Source organism: Orycteropus afer, unplaced genomic scaffold (genome assembly GCF_000298275.1).
Source record: "Orycteropus afer afer isolate SDZICR_OR568_19922 unplaced genomic scaffold, OryAfe1.0 scaffold00027, whole genome shotgun sequence".
Lineage (NCBI taxonomy): Eukaryota > Metazoa > Chordata > Mammalia > Tubulidentata > Orycteropodidae > Orycteropus > Orycteropus afer.
This window is the reverse complement of record NW_006921614.1, coordinates 13,669,271-13,689,546: the sequence shown is the minus strand read 5'-3', so window position 1 is coordinate 13,689,546 and position 20,276 is coordinate 13,669,271. Positions and strand designations below refer to the sequence as shown.

Here is a 20,276-nt window from a genome sequence, read left to right as displayed (position 1 = left end):
ATCTTTCACAGAGGAGGGCTGGTTCTTCTGAGCAGATCTCTCTAGAAGCCACCACAGGACACAAAATATTATAATGTGGACACATATGATCAGTGTAATTTTAGTGGTTGCATGTAATGGTATCTCTATTCAGGTTTCTCTTTATCAGCAGATATAAGCTTTTAAAAAGCAGAGTTGAAGCAAATATGCTGCATTGACTAAGTGGGTTCCTGCAGATTTTCTTGTTTGAAACTATTCAAAACTCAAAGCCAGGCAAATAAATGTATTCAAACTACACCTTTCCCTATATTTGAGCTTTGCAAATGTGTAACTTCCTCTGAATAAGAACAATAATAGCAAAAAAGACTTTTAGAACACAGCTCTCCTTAATCATAAATATCTAGTCTTCAAGAGAAGTTACCTGTGAGGGCTGAGGTCCTTTTGCTTGTGACAGGTGTTTTTTCATTCAGGCCTACATGCGACCACACCTTCTCTTTAGCCTGTGGGTGCACAATGAGTAACATAAGTTACACATCAGGGAATTGTGGTAGTTATGTTTGTGTGTCAACTTGGCTGGGCCTGGTTGAGTGGCTAGGCAGCTGGTGGCAGTTATTCCTCATGATGAGACTGGCAATCAGCTCCATGGTGGGATCTACCACAAGCAGCTGAGTAGCTGACTTTGGGATGTAGTCTGCTTCCTGTATAAAAGGAGAAGCCTTTGGGAATGGTCTCTAGCCTATGGCATGCTTGGACCCTGCATGTAGCCATGTCATTGCTCAGCAGCCTCCTATGCTCTGCTGACCTTGGGACTTACAATGGACTTAAGTCAGTGACCTGCCATGTGGGTTGGTAACATTGGGACTGTGCCATTTTACTTGTCAATCTTGGGGCTTCTCAGCCTCAGCAGCCAACAGCTGTCTGAGTGAAGAAACACCTCTAGCTCCAGTGGGCCGGGAGCAGGAGGCAAAGCTGGACCCCAAGGTTGAGGGACTTTCACCCAGCCCCTACAGCCTGGCACTTTGAACTTGGACTTAAAGCCTCCAAATTGTAAGAATAAACTCCTGTTTGTTAAGGCCATCCTATTTGTGGTATATCCTTGCGGTACTAGGTAACCAGAACAATCAGGGTTTCTCAACCTCAGCTCTATAGACATTGGGGGCTGGATAATTCTCTGTGGTGGGAGGCTGTCCTGTGCATTGTAGGAGGCTGAGCAGCATCCCTGGCCTTTACCCACTCGATGCCAGTAGTACCTCTTAATTGTGACAATCAAAAATGTTTCTAAAATTTGCCAAACATCCCCTGAGGTAAAACTGCCTCCCTTTGAAAACCACTATATTACATGATTCAAACACAAAATTCAATAGTAATTTAGAGAGCAAGACAGTCTGGATTAATGAAACTCTGCATCGACTACAGTATTTAAAAGCAAATGTAGTCACTACTTCCAAACAAATACTGTGAAACTCTGGCATGTTTGTGGAAGAAAATCCATCTTAATGAATAGATGAAAAGATATTGATAATTTGTGTGCTACCCTTGAATTTTGCTTATATTGTCTTGATATGGTTTATACAGAAATCAAATAAAAATGAGAGGATATATGTGAATGTGCTCTGTAAAACAGAAAACAGGAGACTAAAGTAAGATTTTAAACATGGGAGCTCTTTCACTGCTTAGAAGCAGATGAACTCTTTCCTAAGCAGAAAAACATTGTGCTCAAAATTCTGGCTATTCTGAACCAGTTCAGCAAATCATTTTAAAATAGTAGGTAAAAGGTCAACATTAGCCCAGTCCCTCCAAATTATCACAGATCCTAAAGTTATGTACTATAAGTAAATGAAGTTGTATGGATGTCCAAAGAACAAGTCTTTTTTTTTTTTTTTTTTTCTTTTTTCCCTTTAAACAGAAAAAAATTGCCATAGAAAGATTTGCAGGCATGTAATACAGTGTTAGTGCAGAGGAGTAATATCAAGGCAAGTTGCAAATTTACTTTCCAACAGTGCTCAGAACATTTCCATTTTTCAGTTGGGACTTTAAAACACAGAGGCATGTTTGGTAAATCTGTGGAAACCCCAAGATTACAGATCATAACCTTACATTTTGCAGCTTCTTTTTTAAGTGTTAAGTGCAGGAATGCCCAATGTGTACTTCACCCTTTACAGAAAAATATTCTTCCCCTCTTCACACAGACTCCAAGGTTCCCTTTGCATTTCTCCAGCACTCAGCATTCACCTCACAGTTCAACTTCGTTGATCTTTCTTTCCCCCTGTCAATTTACTGAGAGATTGTAGAGCCCTATAAGCAAATAGGAGCCCTGATGGTAAAGTGGCTAAAGTACTTGACTGCTAACTGGAAGGTACGAACTATCGGCTGCTGCACAGGAGAAAGACTTGGCCATCTACTTCTGTAAAGATTTTAGCTTGGGAAATCCTACAGGGCAGTGCTACTCGGCCCTATAGGGTTGCTATGATTTAGAGTTGACTTGACAGGAATGGGTTTGGTTTTGGAGTTTTTAATGAACAAATAGCTTGGGTCAGGAGCACCTTAGTCCTCAAAATGACATCTCTGCTTTTTAATACAGACGAGGTCTTTTGCAGTACATTTTCCCAATCCAATATGTCATTTGATTTCTTGACTGCTGCTTCCATGTGTGTCAAATGTAAATTTAAGTAAAATGAAATCTTCGACAACTTCAGTATTTTCTCCATTTATCATGATGTTGCTAATTGGTCCAGGTGTAAGGATTTTTTTTTTTTTTTCTGTCACTTGCTTTTAGTATATTGCCTTTCCTTTTACTTAAATTAATATTTTTCACTTACTTACCTAGCAATTTTCCCCTCCATCCCATCCCTGGTAACAAACAAAGTTTCCTTCCATATGCAATTTCTTGACTTTTTACAATAGTGGACTCATACAATATTTGTCCTTCTGTGACTGACTTATTCCACTCAGCATAACGTCCTCCAAGTTCATCCATGTTATGTGGTGGTTTGCATATTCTTTAGGGTTACATAGCATTCCACTGTGTTTATGTACCATAGTACGGTTATCCATTCCTGTGATGATGGACACTTAGGTTGTTTCTATCACTTTGCTATCATAAACAGTGCTGTGATGAACATGAGTGTGCATATATCTATTTGTGTCCTGGCTCTCATTTCTTTGCAATACATACCTAGTAACAGGATTGGTGGATCAAATGGTATTCCTATTTCCAACTTTTTATAGAAGTATCATACCTTTTTCCACAGTATCATTTTACAGTCCTACCAGCAGTGTATGAAAGTCCCAATCTTTCCAAATCCTCACCAGTATTTGTTATTTTCTGTCTTGTTGAACTTTACTATTATTGCTGGGATGAGATGGTATCTCACTGTTGTTTTGATTGTGTCTCTCTAATGGCTAATTATCATAACATTTCTTCACATATTTGTTGGCCACCTGAATATCTTCTTTGGTGAAGTGTCTGTTCATGTCTTCTGCCTATTTTTTAGTTGGATTGTTTGTCTTTTTGATGTTGAGGTGTTGGGATTTTCTATTAAGTTTAGAGATAAGTCCCTTGTCAGATATGTCATTGCCAGTTGTAAGGATTTTTGTTTTCTTTATGTTGAGATGTAATCCATACTGAAGGCTGTAGTCTTTGATTTTCATAAGTTAGTGTTTCAAGTCCCTTTCACTTTCAGTAAACAAGGCTGTGTCATCTGCATATGTTGTTGTTGTTGTTATGTGCCATCTGTGCTGTCGAGTCATTTCTGACTCATAACAACCCCTCCTTGGGTTTCTAATGTGGTATCACTACGGAAGTAGATTGTCCAAACTTCCTTCCGAAGAGTGGCTGGTGGATTTGAACCATCAGCCTTCTGGTTAGCAGTCAAATGCCTTAGGCTACAAGTTTTAATGAGTCTTCCTGCAATTGTGATACCACAATCTTCTTTGTATACTCCAGCATCTTGGATTATTTGCTCAGCATAGAGAATGAGTAAGTATGGTGAAAGGATACAATCTTGACACACAACTTTTCTGATTTTAAACCACATAGCTCTGGTGATGCTGTGGTTAAAGTATTGAGCTGCTAACCAAAAGGGTGTTAGAACCCACCAATTGCTCTTCAGGGGAAAGATAAAGTAGTCTGCTTCCATAAAGATTTACATCCTTGGAAACCCTGTGGGGCAGTTCTATTTTGTCCTACAGGACTGCTATGAGCCAGAATCAACTCAATGTCAGTACATTTGGTTTGGTTTTTAGGATCTCCTTGTTCTGTTTAAGTGACTGCTTCTGTCTATGTACAGTTTCCCCATGAGCACAATTAAGTATTCTGGAATTCCCACTCTTCACAATGTTAGCCATAATTTGTTATTATACATGCAGTTAAATGCCTTTGCATAGTCAATAAAACACAGATAGACATCTTTCTGGTGTTCTCTGCTTTCAACCAAGATCCATCGGACATCAGCAATATCTCTTATTCTATGTCCTTTTCTGAATCTGGCTTGAATTTCTGGCAGATCCCTGTTTATATACTGCTGTAACCATTTTTGAATTATCTTTAGAAAAATTTTACTTGTGTCTGATATTGATGATATTGTTCAACAATTTCTGCATTCCACTGGATCACTTTCCTTTGGAATAGGCACATATATGGATCTCTTCCAGTTGATTGGCCAGGTAGCTGTCTTCCAAATTTTTTGGCATAGACAAGTGAGCACTTTCAGCATTGCATCCATTTGTTGAAGCATCTCAATTGGTATTCTGTCAATTGCTGGAGCTTTGTTTTTCACCAATACCTTCAATGCAATTTGGACTTCTTCAGTACCTTTGAGGACTCAGGTGCACCTGACCCACATCATGTTATTTTCAATTGTCTCAGATGCATGTAACAGCTGGACAATGAATAAGAAAGACTGAAGAAGAATTGAAGCATTTGAATTGTGGTGTTGGTGAAGAATGTTGAATATAACATGGACTATCAGAAGAATGAACAAATCTTTCTCGGAAGAAGTACAGCTAGGATGCTCCTTAGAAATGAAGATGGTGAGACTTCATCTCACTTACTTTGGGCATGTTATCAATGGGGACCAGTCCCTGGAGAAGGACATCATACTTGCTAAAGCAGCAAAACAGAAGTCCCTTAATGAGATGAATTGATATAGTGGCTAGAACAATGGTTTCAAACATAGCTACAACTATGAGGATGTTACAGGACTAAATAATGCCTCTTTCTGTGATACATAAGATGTCTATGTATTGGAACTCAGTCATTGACAACCAACAACAACAATGGACAAGTTGTTCCTGAATCGTATAAGTGTTTAATAGGCTCACTTATTAACAGAAAGGTTGGCCATTCAAGTCCACATGGAGGCACCTTGAAGAAAGACCCTTTTGGAAAACTCAGCCATTGAAAACCCTGTGGAGCACAGTTCTACTCTGACAAACATGGGATCACCATGAGTAGGAATCAACTCTGTAGCAATCTTTCTTTTTTTTAATGGACAAAAAACTGGCTCATCCCTCAATCTTGGCATTTAGTCCACAAGCTAGCAAATAGTGATGACAATAATGGTGATGATGGTGATGGCAGCTGGCATGTGTACAGCACTGACTATTTAGGAGGCACTATTCTAAGCAAATTACATTATTACTTCCGTTGTGCTTTGTAGCATCTCTTTGGGGTGTTGTTAGATGCCATCGAATGGGTTCGAATTCATAGTGAACATATATACAAAAGAACTAAAGATTGCCAGGGTAGAAACTATTAATCCTATTTTGTAATGAAGTTGAGTAATTTTCCAAGGTTATGCAGCTTGGAAATGACAGTACTGGCATTCTAACTCCATTGTCTACTTCAGTCTATGCTCTTAATCACTACAGTTTACTGTCACTCTTAAATAAGAGATAGAAGATTTCAGCCAAGTTATATTGTTAAAATTCGTTGAATATTTACTACACAGTCAGCACCCCAGGAGGTGAGAAAGAAGTTTAGGAGAGAAGGACAAAATAAATTACTAGAATGAAGAAACAGATACTCATTGGTCGAAAGATTAGAATTAACATGAAAGACAGGAGGGAAAAAGGTCTAATTTTGAAAGCATATACTCAAATTAGTTAAACAAGATAGTTTAAGAACACTTTTTACGAAATGTTATGCTTAAGATATTTTATAACTTTATCTTTCATTGCTTTCCTTTTGAAGTAAAAACTCCTGGTGGGTAGGAATTGTGCCTCTAGGTTTATTTTGTATGGCATGAACACAGTGGTAAAAGCATATGTGACCTAATAATGAAAACTGGTGTGTATTGTCAAGGTCAGTCAATCAAAATATTTTTAAGAATCCTTGGAGTGCTGATGGAGCAGCATTCAGCTAAGGCCACTAGAGTGTCCAGCAGGAAAACGCTCACACGCTGTGAATACTTTCTTAGGATACAGCAGTCCAACTGTACCAACAAGAGGAGCTGTCAATCCTGTGGAATACCAGAATCCAGCTTCCAAACGAGAATGTTTTTTCTTTACCAAGTATATCATGTATGTTTTATCATTTAAAGAATGTAAGAAGACATTTATTCATCACCACAGGCTATCACATTTTTATTTTCCTATATAATACTGACATCTAGAGGAACTTTGAACTGGCGAGTTCTCTAATTAAACAGAGGTGGTATTTCTCCTGTTCTGTTACCTGAGAGCAACTGTATAAACTTCAACATGAACTGTGTTTACTTTGTATTCCCAAGTTGTGTATAGAAGATACTAAAATAGAAAGGAAGCAAACACCCTGCAATGTGGATAAATCTTGTTTGTTGTTCAAATTAAAACACATTTTCTACTGATAAGAGAGGCCAGAACCTCACCAACACCACAATTCAAATGTGTGATGTTCCTGAAAGGATTCTGATCTTCATTCTCTATTAAACTACGCTTACTGCCGTCAAGCCAGATACGACTCATAGTGACCCCTTCTTGGGTCTCCAAGGCAGTATCACTATGGAAATAGATTGTCCAACCTTCCTTCTGAGGAGTGGCTGGTGGGTTTGAACCACCAGCCTTCTGTTTAGCAGTCAAATGCTTTAGGCAGAAAACATGCCACAAGTTATGCCTCTCAGCTAATTTAACACTGATGGCTGAGAAGGGCAGAAAGGCTTTGTTTCATTCAAATCCACTCACTTAAACATTTCATACTGGCATATCAATTCCTTTTGTAACTATTTAACCATTTCTTATATAATAATATATCATTGGACTTGGTATGACATGGAGAAGAAAAGGGACTTGGCCCAGATTCCCAAGTATACAAAACACAACTCTGCTCTGGCCACTCTGTGCAACTTTCTGGACTGGTCTCCCAGTGGGGTATGTACCCAGGAAGTGTCCAAGGAAGTCTTCAGAGTACAGGAAGATTTAGTGTTCTTATTCTCTATTATTCCATTTTTTAAAAACTTTATATCTTATAGACGTTTAAAAATATATATTAATAAAATTGGCATATATTATTTATGTTGTTGTTGTTGTTGTTATGTGCCGTCGAGTCGGCCCCGACTCATAGCGACCCCTCCTTGGGTTTCCGAGGCAGTATCACTACGGAAGTAGGATTGCCCAACCTTCCTTCCGAGGAGTGGCTGGTGGGTTTGAACTGCCAGCCGTCTGATTAGCAGGCAAGTGTCTTAGCCACTATGCTACTAGAGCTCCCATATTATTTATAAATATCTATAATATATTAAGAAGGTACCCAGGTGATACAAATGTTTTGTGCTTAACTACTAACCTAAAGGCTGGTGGTTTGAACTCACCCACTGGCTCCACAGAAAATAGGCCTGGTGATCTGTTTCTGTAAAGGTTACAGCCAAGAAAACCCTATGGGATACTTCTACTCTATAACACATGGGGTTGCCATGAGTCAGGATTAACTCAACAGCAACATGCTTTGGTTTTATAATACATAAAATATTACTGATAAAAGTAAGTATACATATGTTGGTTGTCAGTGTGTATAATTTATAAATAATAAATATATTGAGTGTGTTTTTCTTTGTTTCAGTTTGGTTTTTTGTTTTTTTACTGATAGCAGTGCAAAATCAAAATAGTTTGGAGATCATTCTTCTAGATAACACTATTTCTCAGGTTCTGAGTTTCTGAAATATGTGTTCTGGGTAAGAATCACTCTAATTATCAGGTTCAAGGACAAGTACCTAAACCAACTTATCAGAACTATCAGCTTCATTCTTGCAAACTCTTTTCTTCTGCAAACTATTATTGTTAAGAAATCGCTGTTCATTGCTCAAATGTCTACTTGACTATTTAAGCCAGTTGCAAGGACTTTATGTTTTTGCTTCTGTTTGGAGTTTCACTCAATGCCATAAAATTAAGACTTTAACCAGAAGGTAGCATAGCCCATAGAGTGCACTCAGCTGCTGGACATGAGCTCACTCTTGCCTTATATCACAAGCTTTTCTCACTACATCACAAGAAAACTTTCCACTTTTCCTGTAAATAGTGGAATAACCTTAAAGGAAATTCATTGAGTTGGATAACGTTGCCTAGTCCCTCTTTCATTCCCATTCAATAAAAATCAATGCAAAAGATCAATCCTGACATGGATTTAACCTTATTGTTACCTCATCTGGGCCCCTTCAAAACAGGGATGGTTTTCTGCATTGCTGTGCTGTTGGTAGACTGTCCCCCCACTGGAATGTGGACCCACCTCTTCAGCTTTATATTCCCGAAGTAGCAGGAGGTGTAGGGCTCCCAAAAGGCTTGATGGACAAAGAAGGAGAAGCAAGTGCCTCTAGGATGCTGCTTCCATTGCAAGAATATTCTTTCATCAGGAGAAGCTATTGGAGAAGTGAGGCCACCCTGACATCATTCACTCAGGAGCCTTCACTAAAAAATCTTCCCGTTTTCCTGAAAGTGGTAAAATAACCTAAAAGGAAATTCACTCAGTTGGACAATTTTGCCTAGTCCTACTCATTTTCCATTCAATAAAAATGATTATCATGATTCCTATATCTTTGCATCACTTAATTGAACACCCACAGCCTTGTAGTTTGAGGTTAGAGTTGCTATAGCAAATGGGTTTTCTTAACTTCACATATGGGATACAAAAACCAAAACCAAACCAAACCAAACCCACTGTCATCAAGTCAATCCCTACTCATAGCAACCATATAGGACAGAGTAGAACTGTCCCATAGGGTTTTCAAGGCTGTAAATCTTTACAGAAACAGGCTACCACATCTTTATCTGGTTATTAACTGAGTGTATTAATCATTGTGCCACCAGGGTCCCTATGGCACACTGCTAGACTATTTCTATGTTGTTATTGTTTGCTGTCATCTAACTGGCTCTCACTCATAGCAGCCCATGTATAAGAGAATAAGATATTGCCAGGCCTATGCCATCTTTACAATAGTTAGCAGGCTTGAGTCCATTCTTGGAGCCACTCTGTATTTTGAGTCCCTTCCAACCAAGGGAGTTCATCTTTCAGCATCATATGGGACAATGTTCTATTGGATTTTCATCAGCTAATTCTTGGAAAGCAGATTGCCAGGCCGTTTCTCTTAGTCTGACTTAGGCTGGAAGCTCCACTAAAACCTGTCCACCATGAATGGTTCTAGTTGCATTCAAAATACCAGTCAGTGGCATAGCTTCCAGCATCACACCAACACTCACGCCACCACAGTACGACAAACTGACAGACAGTGGAATCATTTATGTACCCTAAACTAATGTTTTTCATATTACTGCTTAAGGATGCAAAGATGAACACTTTTTAGTAACTTTAACTTAATGCTTAGAAATATAAAAACAAAATTATAACAATTGATAATGACTTTGTTAAACTTTGATTAGGCTAGAATACAAAGAAAGGACTTTTCAGAAGAAATATTAAAACTACATTTCCTTGCTTGAACTAAAAAGGGAATTTTAGAAATCATTTGTAAAGTACATCTATGTGTCTTCATCCTCAGAGCACACTCAAGTTCCTTGTGCATGAAATGAGAAAACACCCCAAAGTCCTAGCCGTATTCTCACAAAGCATGGCCTGTTTGTTGTCTATGGGGACTGCCCTAGTGTAAAGCAGTACAGGATCTGGCTGATCAGCTCAGGAAGGGAAAACGTTACCCTTGACCTCAGAACTTAGTAAGTAGATCCTCCCCAGGCTGCTGATAACATGAGTGTGATCACACAGTCACCTGAGAAAATAACGCTGCCAGGGAAATGAAAGCCTTTGATGCATCCACAATGACATGAACAGTGCTTCATTCAAAAACCACATAAACAGGGCTCTTCAAGGATATAGATCAAGAAAGGACCTGAAATTAAAGGTGCTGATTCAGGAAAGTCTAATTGTGCCAGCTGTCAAAAGAAGATGTATAGATAATTTTAATTCTTACTGAAATTATAATATGCAGTAAGCAGTATTCCTTCAAAAAATAAAATAAAATAAAAAGTAGTGTACTACTACATTTAACAGCCTCCTCTAGCAAGAAAAGACCACATAGAGCATAGTGCTGGTCAGATTTACTTGATTCTTATTCTTTATTGGAAAATGACATCTTTTATACACACACACACATATATATATATACATATATATATATATATATGTATATATATATATATGCTTTCAAGTTTCCTTATTCCAATAGACCCCTTGTTATAGCAGAGATTATGGGATGAGATGTTTGGTCCTGAGGATGTGTGACAAGACCAAGAATTGTTATGGATTAAGGTACAGTAGAAGACAGAAGTTCCTCAGAAGAAAGGTCTGGCAATCTACTTCCAAAAAAGTAGCCATCAAAAATCCTATGAACACACATCTACTCTATCACCACCAGACTTTAGTGTATGGTCCAGAGCTACAAATTATTTTAAAATGTTTCCTTTCCTCTATTCTTATATCCAGCTGTCTTTGTCAATTTTAAGGAAACCAAACAAAACTAACTTTGAACAAATTAAGACTGTTCACCTAAATATCTGGTCATGTTGATTCTTTTGTAATATAGATTTTATTTCTATCCTGTATTATACCCAATGGATGAGCTTAAGTAAAACATCTTTTAAATGACTCACAATTTTCTATTTCCTCCCCAACACCACTTTGCCTGTCTTCTCTAAACAGAAAATACCAGAAATTCTGATTTGTAACTTTTCTTCTAACCCACTAAAAGTACCAAAATGACTTAACTTGGCCTATGAAGCCCTGCCTGGCTAGTCCCCACCTTCCTCTCCAATCTCAGCTCGCCCAAACTCTCTTTTGCTCTAAAAGTGTTTCTCAGCCCTGGCTCTATGCTAATACTACCTGAAGTGCTTTTGGAAAACACTGGTGCCTGGGTCTCAGCCCTAAAGATTCTGATTGAACTGGCCTGGAGAGGGGATAGGACACTGATATTTTCTTTACAGTCCCTTAGTGAGTCAAACGCACAATGAGGCTGTAGTCTCTATCCCTTCAGTTCAGGTCACTCTGGCCTTGTTTCAAGCCTCCATACCACTTATCCTTCACCAGCCACAGGTCTGGAATGGCAGTAATAACACTAGAAACCAATTATTTCTTTTAATCCCTGGTTCCTCCCACCCTTCAGCAAGTGCCCTTGATCCTATCCAGCATGGATTATCTATGAAACCACCGCCTCTTCCTCATTGCCCACCCAGGAACACCTGTGGGGAAGTGAGTTTAAGGTAAACCACCTTGGAGACTACAAAATCTCCCCTCAAAAATTTACCTATGGGATAATCAGTGGATGCAAGCAAATGAAAAGCCAATGTTCACAAACACATCTTACAGTCCTCAGCCTGAAACCCTCCTGACCTGCTTCCTGACCAAAATTTAGTGATGGAAATTGACTTAATTCCCAATAAAATGGAGGTTAGTAGAAAAGGAGAGGACTTCGGCTAAAGTTGAGAAACACTGCCATACCAGTTGCTGTCAAGTTAACTCTGACTCATGGAGACCCCATGTGTCAAAACAAAACTCTGGTTTTCAGTGGCTGAATTTTCAGAAGCAGACCTTTCTTCCAAGGCACATCTGGAGTAGCAGCTGAGTGTGTTAACCATTTGCACCACCCAGGGACTCCATACAGGGCACAGACTTAGGCATAGAATTGTGTACAGCACTTTATACGATAATATATCTGAAAGCTGTAAATCATGGCATGTTTTTGTCACGGGGTTCTGTAACCAGAAAAGTACCTCAGCACTTCAAAACCTATGCAATGTGGAAGGGAACTTTCTTTGTTGATTACCAGGGATGGGAGTGAAGGGAATAGAATTCCTACATAAGGTTTTTGTTTTGTTTTGTTTTTTAAGAGCTTGTTTTACATTCAATGTTCCATGTACATTTAGTTTCATTCCCCATTCGCCATGTCCAACCCTAACCCAGTCTCCTCCCCTCCCTACCCTGTAACCCTCCCCCGGTGCCCCTCATATTTACACACTCCTATTTGTCCTTCATTTCCTCAGTTTGAATGTTGGTCCTCTGGTGTCCCGTGGTCTATTGTTCTAAGGGATATTTTACCACAGAGTATGTAGGTGCATCACCCTGGGTTGAGTGGTCTGTGTGTACACCTTGTTAACTATTGGGCTGAGAGCCTGGCCCAGGGGGTGAGTTTTATTCCAGGAGCAGAAAGTATTCCAGGGCCATAGTATTGGGGGTCACACCAGATTTCATCTGACCAGTAATTCTGGTCATTACTGAGTTTTTGGATTTTGTTCCACGTTTTCCCTCCCACTCTATCCAGGATCTCCAGATTTGATCCTTTCCAGAGTGGTTGGCATTGGTAGCTGGGCACCATCTAGTTCTTCTGGTCTCAAGGGCCATTGTGTCTTAGGACTGATTGCTTCCAAATGCCCCCCCTTTTTTTTTTGTTTTTTTTTTTCCTGAGTTCTTCTTCATTTCTGACGCTAGGAGACCGTTAGCTGCATCTTAGATGGCCACTTTTAAGATCCCAGTCACTACTCACCAATGTAGGATGTGGAATAAGGGTTTTATGTATTTTGTTGTGCCAATTGAGTCTGGTGTCCCCCAGTACTATGGTCCTGAGATGGTAGATCTACTGGATCTCTCTCCCATAGTGTCTGGTTGTCTGTGAGGGATTATTTGGTGTCTGTCTTTTGTTTCTGTAAGGACTGCAGGTATTTTGTATCACTGGCGTCTGTGCAAGATTAGCCTCGGTGGAATCTATCCTTGGTCTAAAGTATACTTTTGTTCACTGACCCTATCTGATCATCTGTTTATGCGTTTATCTGTAGCCTAGTGTTTGGTGTTAATGGCAATGCAGTATTCTACATAAGTTTTAAAAATAAAATGATATATTATATATATACCAAAGGAGCTCTGGTAGCACAGTGCCTAAGGCACTTGACTGCTAACCAGAAGGCTGGCGGTTCAAACCCACCAGCCACTCCTCGGAAAGAAGGTTGGGCAATCTACTTCCGTAGTGATACTGCCTCGGCAACCCAAGGAGGGGTCACTATGAGTCAGGTATGACTCGAGGGCACATAACAGCAATAATATATATATACCAAGAGAGTTCCGGTGGCTTAATGCCTAAGGCATCTGACTGCTAACCAGAAGGCTGGGGGTTCAAACCCACCAGCCACTCCTCTGAAGGAAAATTGGGTGATCTATTTTTGTAGAGATACTGCCTCAGAAACCCAAGGAGGGGTCACTATGAGAAGAATCGACTTGATAACAGTGAGTAATAGTAATTATATATATACATCAAAGATTATTAGTGGTTACCAGGGGTTGGAGGGAGGAGGAAGCTTTTGTTTGTAGAGCATTAAATTTATGCTAGTGATGGTGGAATATTTTGCAAAAGGATAGCAATAGTGGTGGCACAATATGAAAAATGTCATCAATTTCCCTGAGCTATAAATGTGGAAGTTGTTATGTTGGCAAATGACTTGTGTATGTTTTCACCATAATAAAAGTTTAAAAAAAAAATGAAAAAAAAAAAACCTATGCAATGAAGTTGCTAAAATATTGCAGTGCTGTATGGATGTGTGTGTGTGTGTGTGTGTGTGTGTGTGTGTGTGTGTGTGTGAGTACTTTAATACCAATTTCAAACACAGGTATAAATAGAATTATAGCCCCTTTATGTTCATTTGATTAAAATGAGTCTTACTTCGTAAAATTCTTCTTTTATACTATGCTAGACCAAGCCTTGGAATGTTTTTACATGAAGTTTACAGTGTTTTTCATCACCTAATAAAAGCCTTTGATTTCTTCCCACCACAGACAGTTTTATAAGCATTCATTTCACATAGTGTTCTTGGTATGCTTTTTAATTTTTAGTTTAAGTTTGCTTTTATCACTCCATCTCCTGTCCTCTGGTCCGAGGGTATGCAGCCGTGCTGCAGTTCATCTCTCTCCACTGGTGAGCTCCGAGAGGTGGGTGGGCTGGCAGGGGCTCATGGAGCACAGTATTTTCCACGTGAGGCTATGTGTGGTCTCATCGACTACAAGGGACCTTCTGAGAGCTGAGGTCTAGATTCACTGATTTTCTCTCTGATCTTGGGCAAAATATTTAATCACATACTAGTTTATCCTTCAACATCTTACTCTGAACATGAAATGTTGCAGTTATGCTATAAAGCAAAATGGCTTTAAAAGGCTAGCTCTGAAAAGCAGTGTGAGGGTGCAAAGGTCTTTAAAAGTCTCTGAATTTGGAACATGTAATATAAGCCCAGTAGATACAAAATCATCAGCTATATATGTTCCCAAACATATAGTTGTCTAGTACCTTCTACACAAGGTGGGTCTGTGGACCAACAACATTGACATCCTCTGGGAGCCTGTTCGACATGTGATCTCAGCCCCTCCCCACAGCCCACCTCATGAGAATCTGCCTGACAACCAATCTCAGGTGATGCCTGTACACACTATATTCGAAAAGCATGGGCCTAGATAATATCCATGATGACCTGGTGTGATGAAACACTTCACAATAATACTTGTCACTTCCTCATGCATTTACTTAAATCTTGTCTCCATCCATAAAGGATCTAAAGAGTTAATGGTGTACTTGAGTTAGCTCAAAGAAGACAACAGAGAAAGGAAGAAAGAGCCAAGAGGAGGCTTGGCTGGTCTGCTTCTGGCTGCACTGGAGGGGAGCAGCCAGTGGAAACCCAGCCCTGTATAAACCATCAGTTAGCTTCTCAGGATGTCCAGAATCTGGGCACCAGCCAGGAGTCCCTGGCAGGGGCTCAGAGAAGAGAATGCATGGCTTGGTATCATGTGCCTAGGCCTTTTGACTAATCTCTGGGGTCTTTAGATTGCCAGAGCTCAGCCTTCAGAGAAGAGCACCATTAAGTTGTAAAGATGTAATGGAATTATGCCAAGGGTGAACTCTAGAAAATTAAAAATATATTCTGATCTGTTCCAGAATGCAAAGAATAGTTACGATTGATATAAGAACTGTAACTTGATTAGTATAAAGGTAACCATTAACTTTAAAAGAAGTATGCTTTTCATTTAATCCAGATCATCCAAATCAAAAATTTTAAAGTACACAAATAGTATATACTCTTCTAATACCCTCTAGTTGACTGTGCCTTTTATATCTAAAATATACTTAACCCTTCAACACAGGGGGGAGCTCTAGTGGTGTAGTGCCTAAGGCATTTGACTGCTAACCAGAAGGTTGGCAGTTCAAACCCATCAGCCACTCCTTGGAAGGAAGGTTGGGCAATCTACTTCCTTAGAGATACCACCCCAGAAACCCAAGGAGGGGTCGCTATGAGTTGGATCTGACTCGACAGCAGTGACTTTGGTTTGGGTTTTCAACATAGGGAGGACATAATACCTTACTGAGCTCTTCATGTTTTTGTCTTATTATCTTTTGTTCTACTGTGTAGTGCAGGAAAATATTTAGGTGGTACCCTTGTACCATACAAAAAAAAAAACCTCACTGTCATCAAGTTGATTCCAACTCATAGTGACCTCCACTGGGTTTCTGAGGTAGTAAATCTTTGCAGAAATCAGCCAATGAAAACCCTATGGATCACAACAGAATGTTGTCTGGAAGATGAGCCCCCTAGGTTGGAAAGTACTCAAAATACACAGTGACGTCAACAATAGACTATGGCACACCAATGATCGTGTAGATGGTTGCAGGACCAGGCAAGGTTTTGTTCTGCTATACATGAGGTGCCATGAGTCAAGTCAACCCAATTACAATTAACAACAACTCAAGACCCTGTTCAAAAATGTTCCCCTTTGTGAACTCCTCCTTGAAACACTTCCCTCCCACATCCTTGCACCCTTCTTCCATTTTTGTTGGGTGTGCATCTACCATGTATGTATCATCCCATGCTGTAATTAAGTATCTCGGTATCTCTAGGTTATACCTTGGTGTGGTATATGACAGACAAATTGATTGGTTGGTTGATTTAGTAATGAGTAGGAGAAAAACAGTAATATATCAGGCAGTATTTCGCTACTATTCATAAGATTTTCACCAGCCAACTCTTTGAGAAGTGGATGACCCCTTCCTTCTTCCAAATCTGTCTTAGTCTAGAAGCTCTGCAGAAACTTGTTCACCATGGGTGACCCTGCTGGTATTTGAAATACTGGTAGCATAGCCTCCAGCCTCACAGCAACACACAAGCCACCACAGTACAACAAACTGGCAGATGAGTAACTGATGCCAGACAGTATTAACTGAGCATCTCAACTACCTATGTAAAGTTTTTTCTTAAGGGATGCCAGAGCACACCCTTTATTATATCCTCCTCAATATCAGGCTTTGATGTCCAACCTCCAGCTTCCCGTGTTATCTACAAGTTCCCATCATCATTTGGGGCAATTTGTAGGCCTGTATCTCCAGGAAAAATATTCATCATCTTCTCAGATTTTGTAGAATTTCAAATGTTCATGTCACCAATAACATCCAAAACTCCATCCACGGTGTGTGTTATCAAAATAATTTACCATTTGGTGACCTTCTCAACAAGTGGCTTATACCTAATGAAAATCAGAGTAACAGTTACTATAAACATTTATTTGCTTAACATTTTGGATTTATCATTCATATTTCTGCATTGACCATAACTTCTTTGACATGCTTTAGTGCATTAGCTTAATGAATATTTTTGATGATGGAAAATGGGAAAAGGTTAGCATTAGCTATTATTGCTGCCTTATTTGACTTAACTATGATTATGGAACATAGTTTTGCCTGAAGAGAAAAGCAAGTAGTAGTTCTTTCTTCTTAAATGAGTGGTTAAACTTCTTTGTTCATCACCTAGCCCAGCACTAAAAGAGTTGCTAATTAAATGCCTTTGTATTTTACCACTAAAGTCCTGTATGATATTCCTAAAGGCAATTAAGTAGCCACTTCAACTCTCCATCACATTAATGACTTAATGTCCCTTCAGCTTTAAAGATCTGTGATTCCACATCATCTGCAGGAAAGCTTGTCACAGCTAGCAAGCATGCTCAGAAGCTTTTGATATGCCTAAAAGAGAACATTTCTCTTGGGCTTTCCCAGATGCTTGAGTAAGAATAGGAGGAAAACCCTAGAAGGAAACAGTGTGCTTGTTTGTTTGGCTACGTATTCATGTGTTTATTTAGCATGTTTAGTTCTTCTCCATTTCTCACCAGACAAGGGCTTTGCTGCCATGAAGTAATTAGGCTGTCCCCATTGCATTAGCCATCATCAACATGGAAGGAGTTTTATTGGGGTTTTATCAATAAGTCTCCCATTTCCCCCTTTCTACAAAGGGGAAGGAATGTGACAGGAATAGTCTTGGGGTTCTTCTAACTTTGTCTCAAGTCTGGCTTTGCTGCAGTAATCAGTGATATGGTGATGGGGTTCTGAGCTTGTAAGACATGCCTCAGCCAGTTCTATTTCAAATTCATGGTTTCTACCAGCAGTGGCTGTTTTCACAGGGAACTTTGTTAGCTGATTTGAACAGGAATTAAAATCTATTGTTTACTAAGCCAAAATGAAAACAGATGGCATTTTTTGTTGTGGAAATTTTCCCATTCTGGCTGAAAGCAAAGCAAGGAGAAATCAGCTTAAATTTAACATAATAGATTTAAATGAAATATTAGAAAGAAATGAAGGAAATGGAAGGAGTTTGCCTCACAATCCAGTAGGTTATAAACATATATATATATATTTTGTAATCCCAAGCAATTTAACACACAATTTTAAAGGTTCAAAATAAGGCAAAGAAATATTTAGTGATTTTGATTTCTCAAATCACAAAATTCACTTGAATTTGAAAAGACTTGAAAAGCATGTGGCCCAATCAGTTTACCTGGGGACAAGAAAATTATTTACACTAATTGTAGGAAATTTTAAATAATGCTTAAAATGTTTCTGCTAAAGGGGATGACTGTTAATAATAATGGTGATTTTATCCCCAATATATTTATCTTATATTATGTATTACACTGTAAGATAAATGTGTTATTATATTATATATTATAGAACATGGTTGAGTACAGTCTCTCTCTATTTTCTCTCATTAAACTCTCAACCCACGTCAACACATCTTTCAAGTATACACATAATTCTCAACATTGCACTTGTTACTGTATACCGGTTTTCTATGATGTTTAGAAGTAGGCATGTGTAGATTAATTTATGATAGATGTTAGTATAAACAGGGAGTCTCTGGACAACACAAACAGTTAAGTGCTTGGCTTAACTCAAAGTTGGAAGTTCAAGTCCACTCAGAGTTGCCTCAGAAAACTCAGTCATTAAAAATCCTATGGAGCACACTTCCACGGTGACACACATGAGGTTGCCATGAGTTGGAATTGACTCCATGGGAACTGCTTTATTTTAGGGGGGCTACTAGTATAAGCAGGAAGCTCTGGTAGCATAGTGCCTAAGGCACTTGACTGCTAACCAGAAGGCTGAAGGTTCAACCCTCCAGCCACTCCTCAGAAGGAAGATGGGGCAATCTACTTCCGTAATGATAATGCCTCGGCAACCCAAGGAGGGGTCGCTATGAGTTGGGTCTGACTTGACAGCACATAACAACAACAACAACACTAGTATAAGCATAGGCATTAATCTTGTGTTTGGTGCCAGAATGCTGCACTGAGAGGTACTCTACAGTAACTATTTCAGGGTTTCCAAGGCTGTAAATATTTATGGAAGTAAATCTCCCAGTCTTCCTTCTGTGGAGCAGCTGGTGGGTTTGAACCGCTAACCTTCTGGTTAGCAGTCAAATGCCTTATTCACTATGTCACCAGAGCATCTACTATTTCTATAGGAGGAAAAAAAAATCCTCTCAAATGAGACATCATAACGGACTGGATGAAGAGAATTATATTACACCTGCAGAAAGTATCTAAAGAGCATCTTTAACCTGAAGATAGAGCATGCGAACTGCCTCTGGAGATCCCACTGGCAGACCTTGTAAGAGGAAAGAGGGGCAGCAGCATACTACTCCAGAACTTCCATCAGAGCAAAAAGCGAACAGACTTGTTCTTCCACCTTTATGGAAACTGTCTGCTCAACTACACCCAGCACAGCAGTAAATAAATAAATGCATACAATGAGGGAATAGCTGGCCTCTGCAGCAGAAATGCATGCTCACAGATGGAAAGTTCAGTCATGAGTATCCCAATAACAGAATGAAAGTCTGTTTTCAGTTAGGAGTCACATATAAAATTGTGCCATCTATGTTCACTACATGCAGCTGCACCTTCCTCGAATGTCTAATGAACTTTTTCTTCTTTGTGAATGCGGACTTACACACAATGGGAACAACCTTAACTAACCATTATGAACACAATGTTTGTATAAAACACCACACGCCAGTAGGTTCTTGCTCTCCCTCTGTGAATTGCAAGGTCCTATATACTTCATACTCAGGCTAAGCTGTTTCATCAACTTTCAAAAAATAAATCTAAACTATGAAATTAGAAACTGCTTAAAAAATAGTAACTTCTTCCAACTATTCTAATCATATCTTATTATTTTCATGTATTAAAATTTAGGCAATAGTCTAAATATACTTGAATTTCACATTTAATGAGATCAGTACAATTTGGCATTAGCAATCTCTGTAAAATTTCTCATTTTGATTGAATTCAGGTATATAGCAACATATTTTTCAAATTGATCTCATTATTGTTAGAACACATTTATACAAATATATAACGTACTATATCAACTTCAGTTAAATCTGTCCATGAAAATCTCCTCATGTTCTATTACTTAGGCCCTCTGGTGGCGTAGTGCCTAAGGCATTTGACTGCTAATCAGAAAGGTGGTGGTTCAAACCCACCAGCCACTCCTAGGAAAGAAGGTTAGGCAATCTACTTCTGTAGTGATACT

The 20,276-nt window shown here is 39.1% G+C and overlaps 1 protein-coding gene across 1 annotated transcript in view; it reads right to left on the bottom strand.

The window, feature by feature from the left end:
- MYLK4 (myosin light chain kinase family member 4) overlaps positions 1-20,276 on the bottom strand; it is a 102,134-nt gene that overhangs the window by 18,661 nt on the left and 63,197 nt on the right. The window contains exon 2 of the mRNA XM_007935392.2: positions 401-479. Coding sequence (XP_007933583.2) covers positions 401-479 — 79 coding nt within the window. The remainder of the gene's footprint in view (positions 1-400; positions 480-20,276) is intronic.